A 23,687-nucleotide genomic window follows, 5' to 3' on the forward strand; every position below is an offset into this window, starting at 1 on the left:
AAATGTTTAAAAAGCAACCAAGAGTAGGACTCATTTTCCCCTGTAGAATATAACTGAGCTTGGAACTCCTAGGACTACCCCTCATGACTGAGTTTTCCAAGCTTATGCTCAGACAAATCACTACAGTAGATGAAAGCCTGGGATCTCTTTTACTATCCAGATGCTTTTCTGCTTTATAAATTTTACTTTTCAGTTTTTCCTCAGTTGAATTTGAGAAAACTGAAAAGTGTATAAATCATGTTTCCCTGTATTTCTATAAGAAAAAAATTTTTTAAGTTGCATGATGGTAAATCTTTATGTATGCTAAGTTCCTCTCAATCACCCGAAAACTTAGTAGATCTAAAATAATAGTTCTCCAGATTTGAGGAATATCCTTAGACTTTTAACAGTAAATCTGAATTGTGGCATTCTTTGTAGATGTTCAGTGAGATTCAGTTCAAAGTTATTTTCTAAAAATGAAATTAGAAATAAAATTGCATTTCTTAGAAGAGCTTTTGAAAAATATGCTGGGTCTTTTGTAACATTTTTGTTGAGATAGCTATATTAAAATATACTGTTTCCATGTGAACATCTATTGTCATAAAAGAGAGTAGTCCCTCCACTGTGAGGGGCTCAAGTTAATTAACATGCCGGGTTCCATTGGTTCCTGTTTACAGGATGATACTAGTGGTCCAGGAGTTAACAAGAACAAGACCTGCTGTCTGCCATCTACTGAAAACAAAGCCTTGGGTAGTTCCTGAGGGAAAAGTCAATGTCAAATATAAATGTGAACCCAGAGGCCAAAAATAAAGCCCCCACAACACATGTAGGCATGTTAGACTGAGTCTGTTCAGTGGCTGTTAGTTTCAAGAGGAATTGTTTGGATGGATTCCACTCTTAAGATTAAATAATGAACCTGTCTGCTTAATTCATTTTAAAAGTTATTTGATAGAACTTCCTCATTTAACATTTTTATTTTCATTTCTTTCATATACTTCCTTAAATTTTTTATATCTATTTTGAGAAATTAATATATAGAGAAAGATTGATGATAGATAAAAGAATTTTAATCATCCCATCATTCTTAGTTTGGAAACTTTTCTGTTCATATTTTAAATTTAATATTGCTTGCATAGAGATGTATTTCCTACAAATAAAACTTTCCTCCCATGAAATTATACACATCATGTTGTGCAGGGTTCTATAAAACATATGCTCATTCACAAGGAGCACTATAACTCTTTAGAATTCTGCTACTTGAACAAGTTTTGAACTACTGATCTAAGTGAGAGCAGAAAAAGGCAATAAATAATTATGGAGATGTTCTTGTCAACACTAGTTTGAATTATATGGAAGCAGTTAAGATAAGCAAAGTCAGAAGAGGGAGAAACCTTATGGGTAACTGGGAACAATTTGTAACACAGAATGCCTTCACATATATTTAGGTAATTTTTCTTTAATAAGAAACTATTTTGATAATTTTCATTAAAGTTGAATCACTGCACATGGGAAGGAAATAGCAAACATTAAGATCTTTTTCTCCTCTACATAACAGAGCCTTGAAGTTTACTCCAATTATCTTTGGTACAAGATAAAATATTGGCTACTAAAAAGACTGTTCATGATTACTAACAGTTAATTTCTATTTTCAGCATTCATCAATCATCTTGAACATGGAATTGTCTCTGAAGCAGGTACTTTCTAATTTTTGTGTAAAAATTAGCCACAAAAGGAAGACTGTTTGAATCAAAGTTTGTTTTAGGGAAAATCCACTGAGGCAGGAAGTTAAATTATAAATCTATAAAAAGCTTTAGATTGTTTCTTTTATAACTGATTATTGGGCATTGTTTCAGTCTTGCCTTAGGAGACATGGAACCCAATTTCATTAATTGAATAATACATTCTCCCTTTCTTTGGCTCTTGAAAATTGAGCTCACTTTCCTAGTCTCATGAGAATGCCATTCTGTCAAGGCTATAAAGTAATTCATGTAACAATAGAATACTAGCACTAAACATTAAAAATGGTTTTTAATCAGGGAGTGTAGGAGTTAGACTACAGTGGCAAACAGCCCAATAGTTAACCTCCAACCTTCCACTTAATATCTTACTCCAGGAGTCAATTTCCTCAACAGTAAAGTTAGAAGAATAATATCTACCTCCTAATAAATTGGATGCTGTATGCAAAATTCTAGACAGAGAGCTGGTACTTTCTAAGTATAAAATAGATGGTAGCTAATGATAACAATAATAATATTTAATATGATGTCACAGTTCTTGGATATGATACCCCAAACCCCAGTTGATTCAAGAGGTTCAGACTTGCATTACCATTTCTATACATACTCTTGATATATAAGTAAAACACATGGTAGATAATATGTTCAACATTAAGTTGTTGCAAAAATTGTCTTAATCCGTAGAGTAAGTATACTTAGTATGATACAATATCCAAGTAGATTTCTTCTTCAGTCTTTTCTGTTAGTTTGTTCATTCATTCAACATTTAGTTCTTGAAGGCCTGCTACTGTCCTTGGAGGGTACAGAAATGGATGAATGGCATAAGTCTTCATCTCTAGAAACTCTTGTGGAGTGGAAAGGCAAAGGCACATGCAAACACAGTAGTGCAAAAATGGAACCATGTACTAGGGAGACAGAAAAGAGAGGACATGATGGAAAAGGGGGTCAGGGGAGCAGGGGGAGGAAGCTAAGAGAAAGACAACTTGAGCTATGAAAGCTCTTGCAGTTAATCAGATAGAAAGAAGGATGGGATGGAGAAGCCAAGTAGAAGTGGGGAACATTTGAAAAGGTATAAAGAGTGAAAGATTGTAACTTACCCTGGTAAGTTTGTGTACAGTTGGAGCAAAGAGCATACCTATCTTTATGGAGCAAGGAGGCTAGAAAGGAACCTGGGGAAGTAAAACAGCAGAAGAGTAGACACATCTTTGCATGGATGCCCTCCTGAGAAGTTTAACATGTTTATCCAAGACAGTGAAAACCTTGAAAGATTTTAAGCAGGAGGGTGTCATGGTAAGATTTTCCTCTTAGAGAGAGCAATCTGGTGTGGCAGTGCGGAAGATGGATTGAGTCCTGGGCTAATAGTAGGACACTTACAAGTGATCCTGGAAAGAGATGATAAGGACTTGAGACAAAGGCAGTGGAGAAGGAGGAGGAAGTAGGTTAAGAGTTCTGTATGAGAGAATGGAGAGATAAGGTGGCAGATGGAATGAGAGTGAAGGACGATTCAGAGACAACTCCCAGATTTGCGCCTTGGGTGACTGGGATGTTGTCTCTTGGTCAGCTAGGGTAGGAAGTGACTTCCCTGGTGGTCCAGTGGCTAAGACTCCATGCTTCCACTTCAAGAGGCACAGGTTCCATCCCTGGTTGGGGAACTAAGAATTGCACATGCCACACAGCTAAAAGAAAAAGAAAGATAGGGTAGGAAGCATAGATTTTGGGAATCAATATGTGCATATTTATGTTGTTTTCAAGATACCACTGAGTCTTTGTACAGGAAGAAGAGTAAAGAAGAGAACTGAAAAGAAGGAAACCCAACATTCACTGCAGAGAAAGGAGTCATCAAACGAAACAGAAATCTTAGACAGAAATAAAGAGGGAGAACAGGAGAAAAGGAAGAGTTTCAAGGACATTATAGAAAATTATATAGTAAAATAAATACTAAACAATATATGCATTTAGCCTCTTGGAGGTCTTAACTGGCAGATTAGTGGCTGGTAAGGATATAAGACAGATTGCTATAGTAGAGTACACATCTGTTATTTGTGCCAGTATCTATTTCTAGATTTTTTTTCCCCTCCACTTAAAGTTTGGTATGTCTGCTAGACTTGACCACATGTCATTTGAAGGCACAGACAATGGCTTGTTCACTTGTATGATCCCTCCCCTCTGCCACCACCACATGTCCTCAAATAAATTCATGTAAGGATGTGAGGATGTGGTCCCTTATTTTCAAAATGTAATTTTATTTGCTGAGTTGTCAGTATCCTGCAGGCTTTTACGTGTGATAGAGCATCCCACAAGCCTCCTTAATACTTTCTTCACAATGATACCAAATACTTTCTCTCTCATTTATAACTCATTTTCCTTCAGGGATCCATACTTCATTAGCAAATGAAATGGCTAGTTAAAACCACAGAAAAAGTTCTAGAAACTTCCTTTTGGTCATTTCTTATGGCAGGAGAAGACCGACGGTGTTGCCTATAGCATCTGTGCTTGATATAGTCTACCAAAGTGTATTTTCAACTATTGAGAAAGAATTTGACATCTTAATTCCTCAGTCTAGCAGCTGGTTTTTGACCTTCTTAAATTACTGCCAAGGTTACTCTAGCTCTGTAGAATGCTGTCCAATTCAGGATCAACACCTTCAAATCACCATCCAGCCAGACTGAAGACTGACTTATCTTACTCTTCCTGTGGCAACTGAGGAGACAGATTTAGATCTGTGACATGGTATTCAAGAAAGGGAAGTTCTTAAGACTAGGCTGAAAGATGCTTCTAATGCATTTGTTTTGCCTGATTTGCAGCAACAATTGTATGTTGGTTCCCGAGACGGATTGGTTCAGCTTTCCTTGCACAGATGCAACACTTATGGGAAAGCATGTGCAGACTGTTGTCTTGCCCGAGACCCCTACTGTGCCTGGGATGGACATGCATGCTCTCAATATGTGCCCACTTCAAAAAGGTGAGCAGCACCTCCCGTTAAGAGGAAGCCTTCCATTTTACATGATGAACAGCTCATGTGAAGTTGTGAGTAAAAGTTGGCCAATTTCTCTTGTAGTTAGTTTAAAGACAAAACATACAGGAAACATGGTCTGTGGTAGGGATATTATAACCTAAGTGTTTTATAGTTTTTCATAAAGCTAAATTTAAGGCGGATAAAATAGAATGTTCTGAAGTCTAGAAATATGGAGGTTTTACCAAACCAGGTTTGTCCAACACACAGCAAGCCAGTTGTGGAGATGCCAAAGTTTACAGCAGAGAACGGGGTTTATTCATGAGGCAGTCAAGCGAGAAGACAGGAAACAAGTCTCAAATCCACCTACCCAAAGGTGAGGGACTCAGGATGTGTATGAGATAAACCTGAGACCTGGGGAGCCTGGGAAAGGTAATTGGAGATAGAAAAGATGAGGTAAGCAATGGCCTGTGCAGATGGAACTAAGCTACAGCCTTCTTCTTGGGATGCATGTTCGGAGGGTGGAGTTTTGGCCTCTGATGTCAAAAGGTAACTGGACACCCTCACATGCCCAGAGGGAAGGCCAATGTCTTAACTGGCTAGAGCTCAAACGGGACACAACCAACTCCAACAACTTGGGCAAAAAGTTCATTTGTTCAGGTTACCTGAGGCTTAGAGATATGCACCTTTTTGTAGCAACAATTAAAGCAAGCCTAATCAATGAAGCCAGTTACAGGTTTAATGGATTTAACTGATAACTCTTGATTTCAGAGCTTTAAAAAATTCTGATAATTGTTTATATCCTTTGCCTTCCTCTTTGTCAGAAAGCACAAAAAGTTTGCTTTCTTTACTATTCAACCTTTGTACATTCTTCCTTTCTTCCCTTATTTATAAATATGCATATACTCATAGTTCAGTTCAGTTCAGTCGCTCAGTCAAGTCCGACTCTTTGTGACCCCATGAATTGCAGCACGCCAGGCCTCCCTGTCCATCACCAACTCCCAGAGTTCACTCAAACTCACGGCCATCGAATCAGTATTGCCATCCAGCCATCTCATCCTCTGTCGTCCCCTTCTCCTCCTGCCCCCAATCCCTCCCAGCATCAGTCTTTTCCAATGAGTCAACTCTTCGCATGAGGTGGCCAAAGTATTGGAGTTTCAGCTTTAGCATCATTCCTTCCAAAGAACACCCAGGGCTGATCTTCTTTAGAATGGACTGGTTGGATCTCCTTGCAGTCCAAGGGACTCTCAAGAGTCTTCTCCAACACCACAGTTCAAAAGCATCAATTCTTCAGCACTCAGCTTTCTTCACAGTCCAACTCTCACATCCATACATGACCACAGGAAAAACCATAGCCTTGACTAGATGGACCTTAGTCGGCAAAGTAATGTTTCTGCTTTTGAATATGCTATCTAGGTTGGTCATAACTTTCCATCCAAGGAGTAAGTGTCTTTTAATTTCATGGCTGCAGTCACCATCTGCAGTGATTTTGGAGCCCCCCAAAATAAAGTCTGACACTGTTTCCACTGTTTCCCCATCCATTTCCCATGAAGTGATGGGACCAGATGCCATAATCTTCATTTTCTGAATGTTGAGCTTTAAGCCAACTTTTTCACTCTCCTCTTTTACTTTTATCAAGAGGCTTTTTAGTTCCTCTTCACTTTCTGTGATAAGGATGGTGTCATCTGCATATCTGAGGTTATTGATATTTCTCCCAATAATCTTGATTCCAGCTTGTGCTTAATGTATGTTTTTGTAATACTGTAGATTATACACAGCCCACTGTACATACCAGTGATTATGTGGAATTTTGCTTTTACTCCAAGTTGGCCAATTCCTGCCACCCAGATATGCTTAAATATCAAACTATGTCCCACTGTTTGTAACTTATTGCTTTATGTACTGTTAAAAGTAATGTCATTGTAGGCCAACAGTACCCAGGCTAGGAATTTATTTACATACACACAGGCAAAAAAGTACTGCAAATTATATGTTTGTTCATTTCAGCACTGTTTTCAATAGCAAAATTATTGGAAACAACCTAGTGCCTATTAATATGAGTTATGGTGGCTGATATATTAAAATATCATTATTTTTAAATGTGGTTTACAGTAACAGTATTTATTAAAGTATCACCCAAAGTATATTTTGTTCCAGGTGAAATGTCAGCAAACTATATATATTTTTTTAATCTTTAGGTCTTAACAAGATAGCAGGTGAGCATACAATAGTCCTACTACTACATATGCACTTCTATTTTTTGAAAGTTAACTGATCTGTTAAATTGTAAATTCTAGTATCTCAGATTGAATGTATAGTACAAAAACAGACACAATGCCAAGACCTTTTTATATTCCCTGAAATCTCTGAATTGAATTTAAGTTTAAAGTAAAAAGTCACAACATTTTTGTTAGTTTTTCACAAAGAATATACTCATCCTAGGTAATCTTTGGGCAATGCTTTTCTTTTATAGAACCTAAAAAACAAGAATGCTCATTAGTTGGTAATGAACCTTCAGTTTGATGAATTGATCCTGTTCCTTATGAATCCAAGATTTAAAAACATTCTTGACCTTATGTACCTTATACTATCATATTTTTTTCTTTTTGTATTTCCAAGGACTGTATCTCTGATCTTGCAGACATGCCACTGTGATGTTCTCCCTTACCTAACATAATGTTTGTGTGAGCCAAAAAATGTGTATGATAGATGAATCTTCCGCAAGACTGTCATCCAGTCAACATTTCCCTTAAGGAACACCCTAGTATCACAGAATGTTCATTGTGACATCTGTGATCTCTGATGTGGCAACATAAAATAGCTAAAGCAAATGAAACTGCACTCTGAGTGTAAGATTTATTTATCTTAGATGTAGCAGATTTTTTAATAGACAATAATTTTTATTTTCTCTTCAGGAAAACATGTGACAATAATGTACAAGGCCATTATTTTATTATTACTATCATTAGCACCACTATGGGAGAAACATTGTGAACTGTGTCAGTAGATAGAAATAACATCTAGCCATTCATGCCATTTCAAACTTGTACTTCTGTTTCAAATAATATTTATCTTGTTGTTTAATCACATAAATAATGAATCTTCATATGATAAAGCATTTTATACTTGTGTATACTTTCTTACCCACTGACTAAAGCTCTTTTATATCTTATTTCTTTCCACTGACTGACTGAAAAAAAGAAGATACAAATAGTTACCCCGCATTGGGTGTAAATAAAAACTGGAGTACATTTATTTTCAACCTGTTATACTGAATAATTTGTCAAAATTAAAGAAAAATTGTGATGGCTAAATAAAATTCAGATCATCTTATTGCTAAAACAAGATCCATTCTGTTAGGACTCTACCTAACTAGTAGTACTTGGATTAATGTTGCAGTGATTGGAATACTGGCCTGCATTTAAGTTAAGCAGTGAAACAAGTACAGTTCTGCTTCTGCTACTGTTATTAGCATTAGATGTAGACTTTTTATATTCCAGATATCATGCTTGAAGTTCTAAACAGCTTACTCCCTTTTCTATAGGCGAGCTAGACGCCAAGATGTGAAGTATGGGGACCCAATCACCCAGTGCTGGGACATAGAAGACAGTAAGTATAGGTCTGCTATTCTTCACTCCCATTGAAAACTGTAAGCCTAATCTTTCTGTGTCTTTTTTATTATATGACTTAAAACATCTTTTATGTAGGAAGAGCTCATTTTGTGTAACGCTTGTGCTCTGGAAAAGCAATAGAAAGTTTTATAAATCAGCCCCCTGTTCACGTGCCTAAATGAATATAATACTTTGTTATATTGTTATTTGTCTCATATGGCTTTTAAAATTCCTATACCTTTCCCCCCCTTTTTTTACTTCCTTGTCCATCCTTGTAAAGTTTGAAACTGCCATTAGAGATAAAGCAGAATATAGTCCAAAACATACGGACATTTAGACTCTCCCAGAAGAGACCCTCCAAGAAAAGTTTGATAAAAGGGCTGGACTTATTGGAAAGAAACTTGAGGTAGCCTGTGCATTATTTGTATTCACTTATTAATTCATGTACCATTCAGTCAGTAAATATTTATTGAGTTCCACGTGCATATAATTGATCTGGTCGTACTTTGAGACAAAGAGACTCCTTAGATAACTTACAGTTCTTTGGGGAGATGTCATAAGGTACAAATCGTGATGTGGGAGTTTAGGAAAAAAAAAAAAAGAGCGGTCACCAGAGGCTGTATTATTCAGAGAAAATGTCATAGAAAGGAGGATCTTGAAAGTCTGAGTGTGAGAAGGGAGGAGTAGAAAATTGAGAGAAAGTGTTGAGTGACTCTGGTAACAGAGAATACAATCTGTAAACGTATATATTCCAAAGCTTTAGTTACTTTCCACTCTCAAGCTCTGCCTTCAGGTAGAAAATATATGCACACAAGTGCATGCACACACACAAACACACGTGCAACTGGAGGAAGAACGGAACTGCCTTCCTGTCCTCACATTGTTAGTAACCACCCACCACTGAATAAACAACCCACATTTCATAGTCTGTAACTGGTGGTCTGGCAGAGTTTTCTTAATTTAAAAACAAAACAATTGTTTATAATTTAAAATATCATTCTTTGGAAAAACGAGCTCTAGTCCAGAATAGGACATTTGTTTTCTTGTTCCAATGTGCAGGTGACTCACTGTAACAGCCTGTGTTTTATTTAGCAATCATTACTGTGTGCTGTGCATACATTTTATCACATGTGCATATGAGATTAGCAGGGACTGTCTTAGGTATGGTGGATATGCTCAGGAGTAAAGAATCCTCCTGCCAATGCAGGAGATGCGGGTTCCATCCCCCGGTTGGGAAGATTCCCTAGAGAAGGAAATGGCAACCCACTCCAGTGTTCTTGCCTGGGAAATCCCATGGATAGAGGAGCCTGGCAGGGCCACAGTCCACAGGTCACAAAAGAATTGAAAACAACTTAGCGACTAAATGACAACAGATGAACAAAAAAAACAACCTGCACATTCAGGGATTTTAAATTTAAGTGTGTGTTAGGGGAGGGAGCGAGCAGCAAACATAAAAACAAGTAAAATATATGCCATGTTATAAGGACTTATAAGAGACTGTTGCTGCCTAAGGCACTCACAGTCTCTGCCTCCACTTGATCACATCCCCTTCTTGTTATGCTCCATTGGACATTGTCGTTTCTAAGCACCATCACCACTCTAACTCAGTCCAGTTTTTGTCAAGATCACCAAGTGATTTCCTCCCTTGCCAAATCCGATGCACACTTTTTAGCACTCAGTATTACTTACTCTCTAGCTCCCTCCTCCTTGAAACATTCTCTTCACTTGGCTTCCATGCAGTGGTGCAGTGATATGCTAGAGCCAGTTCTTATGGCCCCATGAGAGCTGATTGTTTATTATGTAGGAGATTTTTGAGCTGGTTTTAAACCATTGGTACCTTGAATCAGCAATGGTGGGAGTTCTTATACCAGAAAAATCAGCAAGCACTATAAATCAGGGCCTTGTGTTTACAGAGATGGTCTCCCAGCACATGTATGCTTCATGGCACCACATGGAAAACTTCTGGTTTTTCTTTTACCATATAGGCTTCTCCTTCTGAGTGTTCTTAACTTTCCTTTTCATTCTACTACCTAAACATTCCATCTCTGTCTATTCACTCCTTAATACCATCCATTTCAATACTATCGGAGGCTTTTTTTTAAATTGAAGTATAGTTGATTTACAGTGTTGTGTTAGTTTCTGGTGCACAGCAAAGTGATTTAGTTATTTTGTGGTTGTTCAGCTGCTAAGTTGTGTGAGACTCTCTATGGCTCCATGGACTGTAGACTGCCAAGTTTCTCTGTCCATGAGATTTTCCAAGCAAGAACACTGGAGTGGGTTGCCATTTCCTTCTCCAGGGGATCTTCCAAACCCAGGGATCGAACCTGCGTCTCCTGCATTGGCAGGCTGATTCTTGACTACCTGAGCCGTCAGGGAAGCTGTATGTATTCATTCTTCTTCATATTCTTTTCCATTATGGTTTAACAGGATATTGAGTATAGTTCCCTGTGAAATACAGTAGTTGTTGTTGTTCAGTCACCCAGTCATGTCTGGATCTTTGCAACCCCATAGACTGTGGCACTCCAGGGCTCCCAGTCCCTCACCATCTCCTGGAGTTTGCCCAAGTTCATGTCCAGTGCACTGGTGATGCCATCGAGCTATCTCATCTTCTCACGCCCTCTTCTCCTTCTGCCCTCAATCTTTCCCAGCATCAGGGACTTTTCCAGTGAGTCAGCTGTTCACATCAAGTGACCAAAATACTGGAGCTTCAACATCAGTCCCTCCAATTAAGGGTTTATTTCCCTTAAGATTGATTGGTTTGATCTCCTTGCAGTCCAAGAGACTTTCAGGGATCTTCTCCAGCACCACAGTTGGAAGACATCAGTTCTCTCTGGTGCTCTGCCTTCTTTACGGTCCAGCTCTCACAACCGTATGTGACCACAGGGAAGACCATAGCCTTGACTATACAGACCTTTGTCAGCAGTATAACATTTCTGCTTTTCAACACACTGTCTAAGTTTGTCATAGCTTTCCTGCTGAGAAGCGATCATCTTCTATAGAGGAGAACCTTTTTCTTTTTAATCCATTCTAATATATAATAGTTTGTATCCACTATTCCCACAACCTCAATCCATCACTTCTTTACCCCCTTCCCCCTTGGCAACCCTTAGTCTTTTTTCTGTGTGAGTGAATCCGTTTCATAGATAAGTTCATTTGCATATTATTTTAAATTCCACATATAAGTGACATATGGTATATATCTTTTTCTTTCTGACCTATTTAGTATGATAATCTCTAGGATCATCCATGCAGCTGCACGTGTCATTACTGCATTTCTGTTTATAGCTATGTACCAGTCTATTATATATACATGTGTGTGCATGAACATTGTGAAAATCTTCTTTACCCATTCATCTGTTGAAGGACATTTAGGTTGCTTCCGTTCTTAACTGTTGTAAATATTGCTGCTGTAAACATTTAGAGTATGTATGCGTGTGTGCTAAGTTGCATCAGTTGTGTCAGACTCTTTGGGTTGGACTGTAGCCCACCAGGCTCCTCTGTCCATGGGATTCTCCAACCAAGAATACTGGAGTGGGTTGCCATGCCCTTCTCCAGGAGATTTTCCTGACCCGTGGATTGAACCTGCGTCTCTTATGTTTTCTTCATTGGCAGGTTGGTTCTTTACCATTAGTGCCACCTGGGAAGCCCATGATCTTTTGAAATTCGTTTCTCAAAAGCACTAGTCTGGTTCCTGTTTCAGCCCTGTCTGCATTTGTTTCCTCTGTACCTGAAGAAATCTTTACTTCAGGTGTCCACATGGCTCTATCCTCAAATCATTTTATTCTGTGTGATTGAAATGTTAGTATCAGTGTAAATTTCTCAGAGACACCCTTTCTGACCAACCTACCTGAAATACCTTTTTTCCCTATGCCAGCAAATTTGGAAAACTCAGCAGTGGCCACAAGACTGGAAAAGGTCAGTTTTCATTCCAGTCCCTAAGAAAGGCAATGCCAAAGAATGCTCAAACTACTGCACAATTGCACTCATCTCACATACTAGTAAAGTAATGCTCAAAATTCTCCAAGCCAGGCTTCAGCAATACATGAACCATGAACTTCCAGATGTTCAAGCTGGTTTTAGAAAAGGCAGAGGAACCAGAGATCAAATTGCCAACATCTGCTGAATCATGGAAAAAGCAAGAGACTTCCAGAAAAACATCTATTTCTGCTTTATTGACTATGCCAAAGCCTTTGACTGTGTGGATCACAATAAACAGTGGAAAATTCTGAAAGAGATGGGAATGCCAGACCACCTAACCTGTCTCTTGAGAAATCTGTATGCAGGCCAGGAAGCAACAGTTAGAACTGGACGTGGAACCACAGACTGGTTCCAAATAGGAAAAGGAGTACGTCAAGGCTGTATATTGTCACCCTGCTTATTTAACTGATATGCAGAGTACATCATGAGAAACGCTGGACTGGAAGAAACACAAGCTGGAATCAAGATTGCAGGGAGAAATATCAATCACCTCAGATATGCAGATGACACCACCCTTATGACAAAAAGTGAAGAGGAACTCAAAAGCCTCTTGATGAAAGTAAAAGAGGAGAGTGAAAAAGTTGGCTTAAAGCTCAACATTCAGAAAATGAAGATCATGGCATCCAGTCCCGTCACTCCATGGGAAATAGATGAGGAAACAGTGGAAACAGTGTCAGACTTTATTTTGGGGGGGCTCCAAAATCACTGCAGATGGTGACTGCAGCCATGAAATTAAAAGACGCTTACTCCTTGGAAGAAAAGTTATGACCAACCTAGATAGCATATTCAAAAGCAGAGACATTACTTTGCCGACTAAGGTCCGTCTAGTCAAGGCTATGGTTTTTCCTGTGGTCATGTATGGATGTGAGAGTTGGACTGTGAAGAAAGCTGAGCGCCGAAGAATTGATGCTTTTGAAGTGTGGTGTTGGAGAAGACTCTTGAGAGTCCTTTGAACTGCAAGGAGATCCAACCAGTCCATTCTGAAGGAGATCAACCCTGGGATTTCTTTGGAAGGCATGATGCTAAAGCTGAAGCTCCAGTACTTTGGCCACCTCATGCGAAGAGTTGACTCATTGGAAAAGACTCTGATGCTGGGAGAGATTGGGGGCAGGAGGAGAAGGGGACGACCGAGGATGAGATGGCTGGATGGTATCCCTGACTCGATGGACGCCGAGTCTGAGTGAACTCCGGGAGTTGGTGATGGACAGGGAGGCCTGGTGTGCTGCGATTCATGGGGTTGCAAAGAGTTGGCCATGACTGAGCGACTGAACTGAACTGAACTGATCCCTAATTATTCCCTAATCTGCTATTTTTACTTGTACTGCATAACACAGCCAGATACTATGTTATCTATTCATTCACTTGATTACTTTGTCTCTGTCACTGGAATATAAAGGTGGTGAATTTGCCTGCCATAATCACTAATATATTCCCTACATTGAAAGTAATGCCAGTGTGGTAGGCAAAAAAAAATTAGTCTGTACCATACTTAGGTGAAGGGAGGGATACTCAGAGGGATAGCCCTTGAGCTGTTCCTTAAAGAAACAATCACCCTTTCCTAAGTAGACTAAGTAACAAGTATTAAAATCAGAAAGGACTCACATAGGTTTGGTTAAGTTCATGACCGTCCCTATGTTATTCTATGGAGTTTGTGTTTAACCTGTAAGTGATAAGGAACTATTTCATATTACTAAGAAAAGTTGTTTTTAAATTAAAGTAATTTATTTTGGTAGTTTGGTGATTGATTGGAATAGGAGAAGTCAGTGATAGAGAATCAATTGTGAAAATTAAAGTAGAAATTAAGAGGGTATTTTCAAACTAAGGGTTTTCAATCTCAAAGAAGAGAAAGGGTCACATTTGAACAATTGTTTTAGGTAAAAAAGAGAGGAGATGAGTTACTTATAACCCACCATAAATATGCGTTGCATTGGCCTGGTAATCAAGTTTTGAATAACTGGCAAATAGATGTTTCCTTTCTTCCTTTTGTTCATCAATTGTTATATACTGTGATATTGCACGGTTGTTAATGATAGCGTTAAAACAATGTTAACTATATTGAATCTTGCTACACTGACATCAGTGACATGTCCTAAGTGTGTTATGAAGAAACATTCCAGATATTTCTCTATGAAAAAAAAGATTTTTTGCCTCCAATCTGAAAGATTAAAATATTCTTTAAAATTATTTTACACTTAAATGAAAGAGACATATTCTACTCTTTAAAAACATTATTGCATGCAAATTTTTTACCTTTAAAAATGGATAGTAATAAAACACTTGTGAAAGTGCTGCACTTAATATGCCAGCAAATGTGGAAAACTCAGCAGTGGCCATAGGACTGGAAAAGATCAGTTTTCATTCCAATCCCAAAGAAAAGCAATGCCAAAGAATGCTCAAACTACCACACAATTGCACTCATCTCACATGCTAGTAAAGTAATGCTCAAAATTCTCCAAGCCAACCTTCAATAGTTCATAATCTGTGAAATTCCAGATGTTCAAGCTGGATTTAGAAAAGGCAGAGAAACCAGAGATCAAATTGCCAACATCTGTTGGATCATCAAAAAAGCAATAGAGTTCCAGAAAAACATCTACTTCTGCTTTACTGACTATGCCAAAGCCTTTGACAGTGTGGACCACAACAAACTCTGGAAAATTCTGAAAGAGATAGGAATGCCAAACCACCTGACCTGCCTCCTGGGAAATCTGTATGCAGGTCAGGAGCAACAGTTAGAACTGAACTTGGAAAAACAGGCTGGTTCCAAATAGGGAAAGGAGTACATCAAGGCTCTATACTGTCACCCTGCTTATTTAACTTATATTCAGAGTACATCATGAGAAATGCTGGGCTGGATGAAACACAAGCTAGAATCAAGATTGCTGAAAGAAATACCAATAACCTCAGATATGCAGATGACACTACCCTTTTGGCAGAAAGTGAAGAACTAAAGAGCCTCTTGATGAAAGTGAAAGAGGAGAGTGAAAAAGTTGGGTTAGAACTCAACATTCAGAAAACTAAGATCATGGCATCTGGTTCCATCCCTTCATGACAAATAGATGGGGAAATAGTGAGAGACTTTATTTTGGGGGGCTCCAAAATCATTGCAGATGGTGACTGCAGCCATGAAATTAAAAGATGCTTGCTCCTTGAAAGAAAAGTTATGACCAACCTAGACAGCATATTAAAAAGCAGAGACTTTACTTTGCCAAGAAAAGTCCGTCTAGTCAAAGCTATGGTTTTCCAGTAGTCATGTATGGATGTGAGAGTTGGACTATAAAGACAGCTGAGTGCTGAAGAATTGATGCTTTTGAACACACACACACATATATGTTTAAATTTACAAATAGAAAAATTTAAACTCAGAGCTAAACATTATTGGAATATTCAGTAAATTAATTTGTAGTAAAACTGATGTGGTGATGACTTTGTGTCAAATGGTCACTTTCTGCTGATTTGAAGATGGATTTCATATAATCAGCTCACTATTTTGCTTTTCCAGTTGATTTCACTAATTTAACGTTTACTTAATTGACTAGTTCTTTGGTTGAATCCATCTAATTGAATTTCTCCCAAGCCCTTGCCCTGTCACCTAACAATCAGCCTGCATCCTCCCTGCTTTGTTCATGAACTCCCTTTGCTCAAGAATACAGTCTCTGTTACTGTGAAATGATGCATTTCTTTCTTCTCTGTGATCGGCACTGGTGATCTTCCTGTGCATTAGGAATTTATTATCTGAAAATCGTGGCTATAATCTGTTGAATTGGCAGAGAGAGAGTGGATAGACTACAGATTTCAAGTGGAATTCATGCATTTTGATGGTTAGATAAGGTTAATTCATAATAGGGTCAGCATGCTTGACTTAATCTTTGCTGGTGAAACACAAATAAGTTCAAAAGAAGTTTCGAAAAGAAACCTAACTATTGGATGCATGTGCATTCATGCCATTTGCTGATAATTCAGGGTGCTTAGATTGAAGATTCACTTAGGTCCCTTAAGCCTTACTCTGGTTTATGCCTAAAATGCTAAGTGGGCCCATCTGCAGAATTGAGACATCTGAATATACGTTGAAAAAGTGCATGTTTGGGCCAGGCTGAGAAGCCGTCATTTTTTATTTGATCAAATTTGAGCTACAGATCTTAGATCACACATGGGACACAGCCTTTGGCTACTCTGGATGGAATGTATTTCAGATGGTGCAGTTGATTTACGAGAAGAAGGTGTCTGAGACACTGATCCTTTAGCCTCCCATTAACTGTCTTATTGCAGATGCATGTGGGGCTATAATATCCCTCTTTGAATAAAAGAGAACCTTTTGGGGGTAGATAATATCCTGATTCAGAGTATTAGAATATCCAACGTATAGTGTCATAGAATTTCATCAAGTATAGAGAAGTACACTTACTTTTCTGATACTGAAATGTCATATGGTCATAATATACGGTTTGTGGTCAGCCCTGTGGACCAGTTCATAATGAATTTCTCTTTAAAGGTGAAATAAATTGCTCTTGCAGAACTATCTACAAAATTGGTTCTATTTTCTACAAATCAAAAGGTTTAAAGTTAAAAGATGTTGAAGTTTATTCAGTGCAACTCAAAGAGGCTCAATGTTAGTTATATCTTGTGAATTCTTATTTAAAAAAAGAAACTTCAAAGTTAATATATTGATGAAAGAATAAAAACTGAAATGCTAGGATAAAGTTTAAAAATCAATCTATTAGTTAGTATTTTACTCATAGGTAACAAATACTATGCTATGAATTTCATTTCTCTTTAATAATGTATATGAATCTTCCCCTCATGGCATCTGTTCTAAATCAGTCTATTTTCCCATTGCTTTTAAAATCAGGTCAAGGTTAATCTCCTATTCCATGTTTGCTTTCCAGGCATTAGTGAAGCTGCTGATGAAAAGGTGATTTTTGGCATTGAATTTAATTCAACCTTTCTGGAATGTATACCTAAATCCCAGCAAGCATCTATTAAGTGGTATATCCAGCGGTCAGGAGATGAACATCGAGAGGAGGTAAGTTATAGTCATTAAAGAAAGATCACCTTGAGGGAAAGAGTGTAAAACTTACATCAAATTTAGTTTGTGAGAGAAGATGTTCAACTTTTAGTGCCAAATGCAGTTCTTATCCCTACTTGATAACAAGGAAAGTAAAATTTTTACTCTGCTATCCAAGGTAACAATGCCTTTGAAAGACAAATAGCCCAATTTAATGTAAATGTGTTAATGAAATACATTTAGAAGCAGACAAATAAACAAATGTACATGATTCTTCCTCAACTTTTTGTTTTTCACAGATTCTTTATATTTTAGAACAATTCTCAATCAAGAATGAGACTTTCTCTCACAGTAGCACAATGACTAAATTCTAACTCACATTGTACTCAGTTTAGACTATAAAATGAAACATGTCAAATTGTACAAAACTGGAAATATATATTGTATCATATCGTCACATGAATAAGTTGTATAAGTATCTACCTTTTCACTCTAGTGTATTAAAATTAAATCAACAGAGAGGGGAAAGTAATATGGATGCTCTACTTTTGACTTTTCCCTGTTTCAGTTTTTCTAACACATGTATGTGTTTAAAACATATTACAAAGATTTTGTGAGATAGGTAAGTTATATATGTTACTGAATTTAATGAGATGAGTTTGGGTAGTCTGAGAAATTGTATATTAATATTATTTGAACATCGTGAAACAGGTTCAATGACAGAATATGAGAAACCAGTGATAATCTAGAATTCTAAAAGTCCCAGTATTAAATTAAGGATAATGTAATTGTAATGGAATGAACACAGGGTCAGAATTAGATGAGTTGAGTAATGACTCTTTGGTAATATTATTGAAGTCCCATGGGCCAAAATTTTCTAAGGTAAATAAAATAAATGCAAAAGTTCCTGTCAAAATAAAATGAAAAAAAAAACACATATGAGAATGTGAATTTCAAAGCAGAGGATTACTCACAAGTGTAAAATAATTCATATAACATTGCAGACACTCTCTGTCTGGGAGGATGTGTAAAATAGGAAGTAGCACTAATGATGTGTTCACCCTGACTGCTGAGGGTTTCTGAGCAGGTGGTGACTTCTTTAGCACTCAGTTTCTCTGCCATATAAGTAGGAGGACCAGATGTCCTCTAAAATATCAGCCTTCTCGTTAACTCTATAAACATTTAAATAGGATATGTAATCAGTCAAACATTACTGTGGAATTACGGTTCTCAACTTCAGGCAGTTTTGCTCCCGAAGTATTCATATTTTTGGTTGTTGTCACTGATGAGGGGAGGATGCTACTGGCAACTAGTAGGTAAAGGTCAAGGATGATGCTAATCTTGGTGCAATGCTCAGTCCCTCCCAATAAATAACTATCCAGACCCACCCAAATATCAGTAGTGCTGAGGCTGAGAAACCTTGGAGTCAAAGAGCCAACTTTTATGGTATGGTCCACTGTTAAACTGAGAAGCTGTTATTCTCTTCATCTAAGAATAATTTCTGTATCAAAGTATTGACCCTTCACATATTTAATACTAAGGGAATAATTGTCTCATGTCCTTATGTCATAATTGTCCTTGTGTCAAATATGACAAACAGTTGTCCTTATGTCAAATTCTCTAATAAAACTTGATTCTTGTTGTTACATCCAGAAGTTTTAACAATATGACATATCCATATTTATACTAAATGTTTAAGAGTCTCATTGTTTACCAATATATAGTAAAGTTTTATCTGATGTAAAAATGATTTAAATTCAAGATATAAAGCATTTATTATTTATCCATGACATATTGGAAGGACATTAATCTGAATTTTTTAACATTCAGGTTTTCTTTTAGTTACATTACAATATTTTATTTTTGAATATCTCAAATGACTATTTTTAATTTTAGTCAATAAAGTTTGATGATTTGTTTTCAGTTAAATATAATTTTTTAATAACGATTTTCTTCCTCCATGACAAATTTAATCTAACTTTAAAAAAAATGTTGAACTCTGCTTGGGGTGCCCTGCCAGTTTTAGATATATACATTTGCCTATGCATGTTTGCATTCATATATTTTATGTTTCCAGAAAAAGCTATGCATTACTTTAATGTACATTTTAACAGTTTATCATACAGTCATGGTGGTACCAAGCTCCATAAATTTCAATGGAGCAGAAATAATGTATTTATTGAATTATACTTAAAATATTTTAGCTGTAATGTTTCAACTGATATTTTCATCTATCTTTGTAAATAGGCAGTTATTCATTGTCCAGGATATGCAATACTGCTTCCTGAGCTGAGGAAAGGGACAAAATCCAGACTAGATTTGAAGCATTTTTCCCAGCAGGATACCCTCTGCTCTTTACCAAGAGGGTCACAGTTTGAAATCTTTCCTCCACTCAAAAAAAAAAACAAAGCCTGAGGGAAGGTCCAGGATCCCCTGTGGCACAGAGGCTGTCACCAGGTTATTCTCTGCCAGGAGGAGAACGTTTCCTTGCCGAGTTGTTTCACAGTTGGGTGCTGTTGGGAAGGTCATGAGTCAGTTGTCTGCTGACTTTCTTATAGAGCTATTCTTGAAATTGATGATGTTTATGCTATAACCAGCAAGTTAATTGACAGTCCCCAAGCTTCTATTGAACTTTCGAGATCTGAATAAATAATATACCATTTGTGATAGTAATTTTTTCCGTGGATTTTTAAAATATTTTAAAAACACCTTCAAATGTTTGTATGTTTCTATCTGTAGGTCTTTATTTTTATTGCTTTTATCATAAAAGCAATATAAATGGTTTTGAAAATACAGTAACATATAAAAGACTATGAGATCACAAAGTGTAGATAATCACACATATATTTTGATCTCTATTTCAGGTTTTTTTCCTACTAACCATTACACTGTCAGCAATTTCCCCTGCCATTCAATTTTAATACATGATTCCTGTCCCACACCCTTGCCAGCCTGATGCCACAATCATCCACTCACATTCCATGTTTTATTTAAAAAGCTTGTGTTACCTCTTAAAGTAATCAATTTTTCTTTAGCTAAATCTTTACCTTGTCTGTTTTCTTAGGACAGATTCTTAAATGTAAAATAAGTGAGTTAAAGACTTTAATATTCTTACAGCTTTGGATAAACAACTGTATATTGCTAATTTCTCATCAAAATCACCATATTGGCAAACTGCCTTACCTATTACTTGCTTGGTTTATGTTGATACAGTCATTTAAAAATTTTAATAAACCCTTTCTATATTTAAATAGTAACATTTAACGTTATGCAGAAGTAACTTTTTATTATGTTTTATATCTCTAAAATTCTTTTGTGTGTTCAGATCACACACATTTGGACACTTCTATTGATTTATATGATTTCTCTTTGTGCTTAGAAGTTCCATCCCCAATAAAAACATATATATATTTTCTCATCATCTTATGATTTTACTTTTACAATTGCAATTTTTTTTTTTTTTTTTTTTTGGCCCTACTGCATGGCATGTAGGATCTCAGTTCCCCAACAGGGATAAACCCATGCCTCCTGAAATGGAAGCACAGAGTCTTAACTACTGGACTGCCATGGAAGTCCCTACAATTGCAGTTTATATTTTATATTTACATTTACTCCAAGATATTAATCAAGAATGAGTTATGTATTCATTTGATTTTTTTCTCTTTTAAATAATGAGCCAGTTGCCTCAGCACTATTTTTAAATAAGTCTTCGTCTATTTTTGTTGAAGGGAAATACTCTTGAAGCCCTAGTCACTTCGAAGACACATGCTTTAGCTATGAAAGACCTGACAGGTGAATTATCTGCAAAGGAATTACCATTAGGCTGCTATTATCAGAGAATCAAGTCCCTGACCTTTACCTGCTGCTTAATACCTAACTGTCCTTTGTCCCATTCCATGTTTCTCTTTTCATTTTAAATGAATTGCCCTTCATTGAAGATGTACATTTAATAATGCCAAATATATTATCCTTGTGCACATTAGGCAAATGGATAGTCAACCCGAGTTCAAGCGTGGTTTTGATTTGTAAGGCTGAGCAGCTTTTACATATCACTAGAGTGGAGAAAATTCTCTGAGTTTAAATCAGTGGCCAGAGATTACATTATCTCTTTGTAGAGGAGCTGAATTTTCTAAATTGACTGTGCTGACATTTCACTGTCGAGATGCAGTCTGCATAATGCATCCTATTCCAGCATGGAATGAAAGCATTACAGAGAATGAGAATGTGAAAGAGGCAAATGTTAATCAACCACTTAATTTCTGGGTCACAGATTTCTATCTCTAGATTACAAAAATCCTATGAAAATATATCAGTTAAAAATGTTTTGTTGGAGATATCATTTCATTAAAGGCATATTTTTGAAATTTTAGGAAGACAAAAAAATCCCTTAAATTATCTCATAGAATTTAGATAAATCCAAAAAGAAATTCATTAAAACAAACTTTTTATCTGTAGGTCAAAAACCAAAGAAAATTTAAGCATTCCATCAAAGAAAGGAAAAGTGAAGGACCCCGATGGGGTAATGAAATGCCAGGTGTTTATGAAACCCTGAATCCTGTAGGGACTGGAAAGCAGGGAAGGGGGCAAGACTTCAGAGTAAAATAACGTAAACAGGACATAAAACAAGAATAGCAAAATATGTGTGAAATCAAAAAGTAATCATTCCTTACTGTCAGAAGGTTGAAAAGAAAAATTAAAAGTATTGAGTCAGAGCTGTAACAATCTCTAAGAGTCACATTAAATGCAGTTTAGCAAGATAGGATGGACAGGATACATGTATACCTAAGACCGATTTATATTGATGTATGGCAAAAACCATCATAATATTGTAAAGCAATTATCCTCCAGTTAAAACAGATAAATTAGAAAAAAAAAATTAGCAAGAATACCAGCTAGAAAAGAAAATCCAAAGATGAACTGTAACTGAAGTCACCCACTTTGATCATCTTGCTGTTAATAATAGCCACAGGCCATTTTCCATTAAATCACAGAAGAAAAGCTTCAGAACATCACCTCTCCAGCAGTATAGCAGTAGTCTATGATGCTTCTAATAATACTTCACATTTAACCTTCAAAGAGCTTTACTTTTAACCACCCCCCCCTCCCAAATACACCATATGCTGTGTCACCAACTTGATAAATGGGAGACCAATCAGGGAAGATAAATGAATAGTCACAGGAAGTAGAGCAGAAAGGAACCAGAACCTAGGCTATGGAGTCAGAATTTCAGTTTCCTGATCTAAGATGTATTTAAATTAAAAAATAATTCCTACAATAAAATTATTTAAAACAAAAAAAATACAGTACATGTTAAACTTGAGATTATTATTTTTGTTTAATCTTTTAGAGCTCTACCAATTCAAATTCAACTTTTGCCCTAGGCAGGAGGTTTCTATAGTTTCTAAGAATATAAATGAATTCAACAAGAGTTTTATTACAGTAGCATTTTAAAATGTCTGGGTCTTTAGAATAAATCCATTAGAAAAAAAAAAGAAACTACACACCAACTCAGCCAAATAGGCAAAGTAAAGGTAACAAGCAAACCCCTGATGGTGTGGATTCAGTGTAGAGCAAAGGCAGGGCTGGAGACCATTCAGCCTCATTAACCAGAGATCTGAGCTGTGACCTGCCTTTGGCCTCGTGTGGTACCCCGCCAGCTGCACTTCTCTGGCACAGAGGGTGGTTGGCCATATACTTGTGAGTTAACTGGGCTGGTAGCCAGAGATGTTTCTTTTCCTTTTCTCATATTTCCAGAATAGGGGAATTTTTTCCTACATATTTTTCACATAAAAATGCAAAGTATAGTCCACCCACTGTGAATAAATTTAATTTAGCCATCTTTATGCCTCTTTGATTTCCATCAGCTCAAAGTCCACAATACAGGGGCAGATGTGTAAACTGGGAAATCTTCCAGACTTCTTTGTTGTTGTTGTTGTTATTCTACTTAGTGCCAAGCCCAGTCAACAATACTCCACATTAAACAGGGCTCTCGTGTTGGTAAACATGCCTCTAGTTTATTGAAGGTAGGTTCACTATTCACACCAGACTGGGGGCCAGGCAAGCTTAAACATTTGAATTGTCTTTCTGTACTATTGCTTCAAAGGGCAAAGAGCATCACATTCCAGGGGAGGGTCTTGTTTGTTCATTGAGCTTTCTCACACTCAAAGTCACATCACAGTGTTATAGTATACTGAGGTATCAGAAGTATTTTCACAGATGACATAGTCTAAAGTATCATACAGACACACAGTATCAAAATTCAGTTCATAGTAAAAAGAGAAATTCAGCTTTAAATGTTTCTAACCTTCTGACTATATGGTCCTACTTAGTTACAGCTCAAACATCCCAAAGGCTGTGTCCTCCATGCCTTTCCACTTGACTTTTAACAAGTCACCACTTATAGTTTCCATATGCTATTCAGCACATTT

General features: G+C 37.0%; 1 protein-coding gene across 1 annotated transcript in view; it reads left to right on the forward strand.

Moving 5' to 3' along the window:
* SEMA3D (semaphorin 3D) overlaps positions 1 to 23,687 on the forward strand; it is a 139,696-nt gene that overhangs the window by 111,280 nt on the left and 4,729 nt on the right. Inside the window, exons 13-16 of the mRNA XM_040260709.1 lie at positions 1,632 to 1,673; positions 4,520 to 4,677; positions 8,213 to 8,277; positions 17,141 to 17,277. Of these exons, the coding sequence (XP_040116643.1) occupies positions 1,632 to 1,673; positions 4,520 to 4,677; positions 8,213 to 8,277; positions 17,141 to 17,277 (402 nt within the window). The remainder of the gene's footprint in view (positions 1 to 1,631; positions 1,674 to 4,519; positions 4,678 to 8,212; positions 8,278 to 17,140; positions 17,278 to 23,687) is intronic.

Source organism: Oryx dammah, unplaced genomic scaffold (assembly GCF_014754425.2).
Source record: "Oryx dammah isolate SB20612 unplaced genomic scaffold, SCBI_Odam_1.1 HiC_scaffold_18, whole genome shotgun sequence".
In the NCBI taxonomy this organism is placed as follows: domain Eukaryota; kingdom Metazoa; phylum Chordata; class Mammalia; order Artiodactyla; family Bovidae; genus Oryx; species Oryx dammah.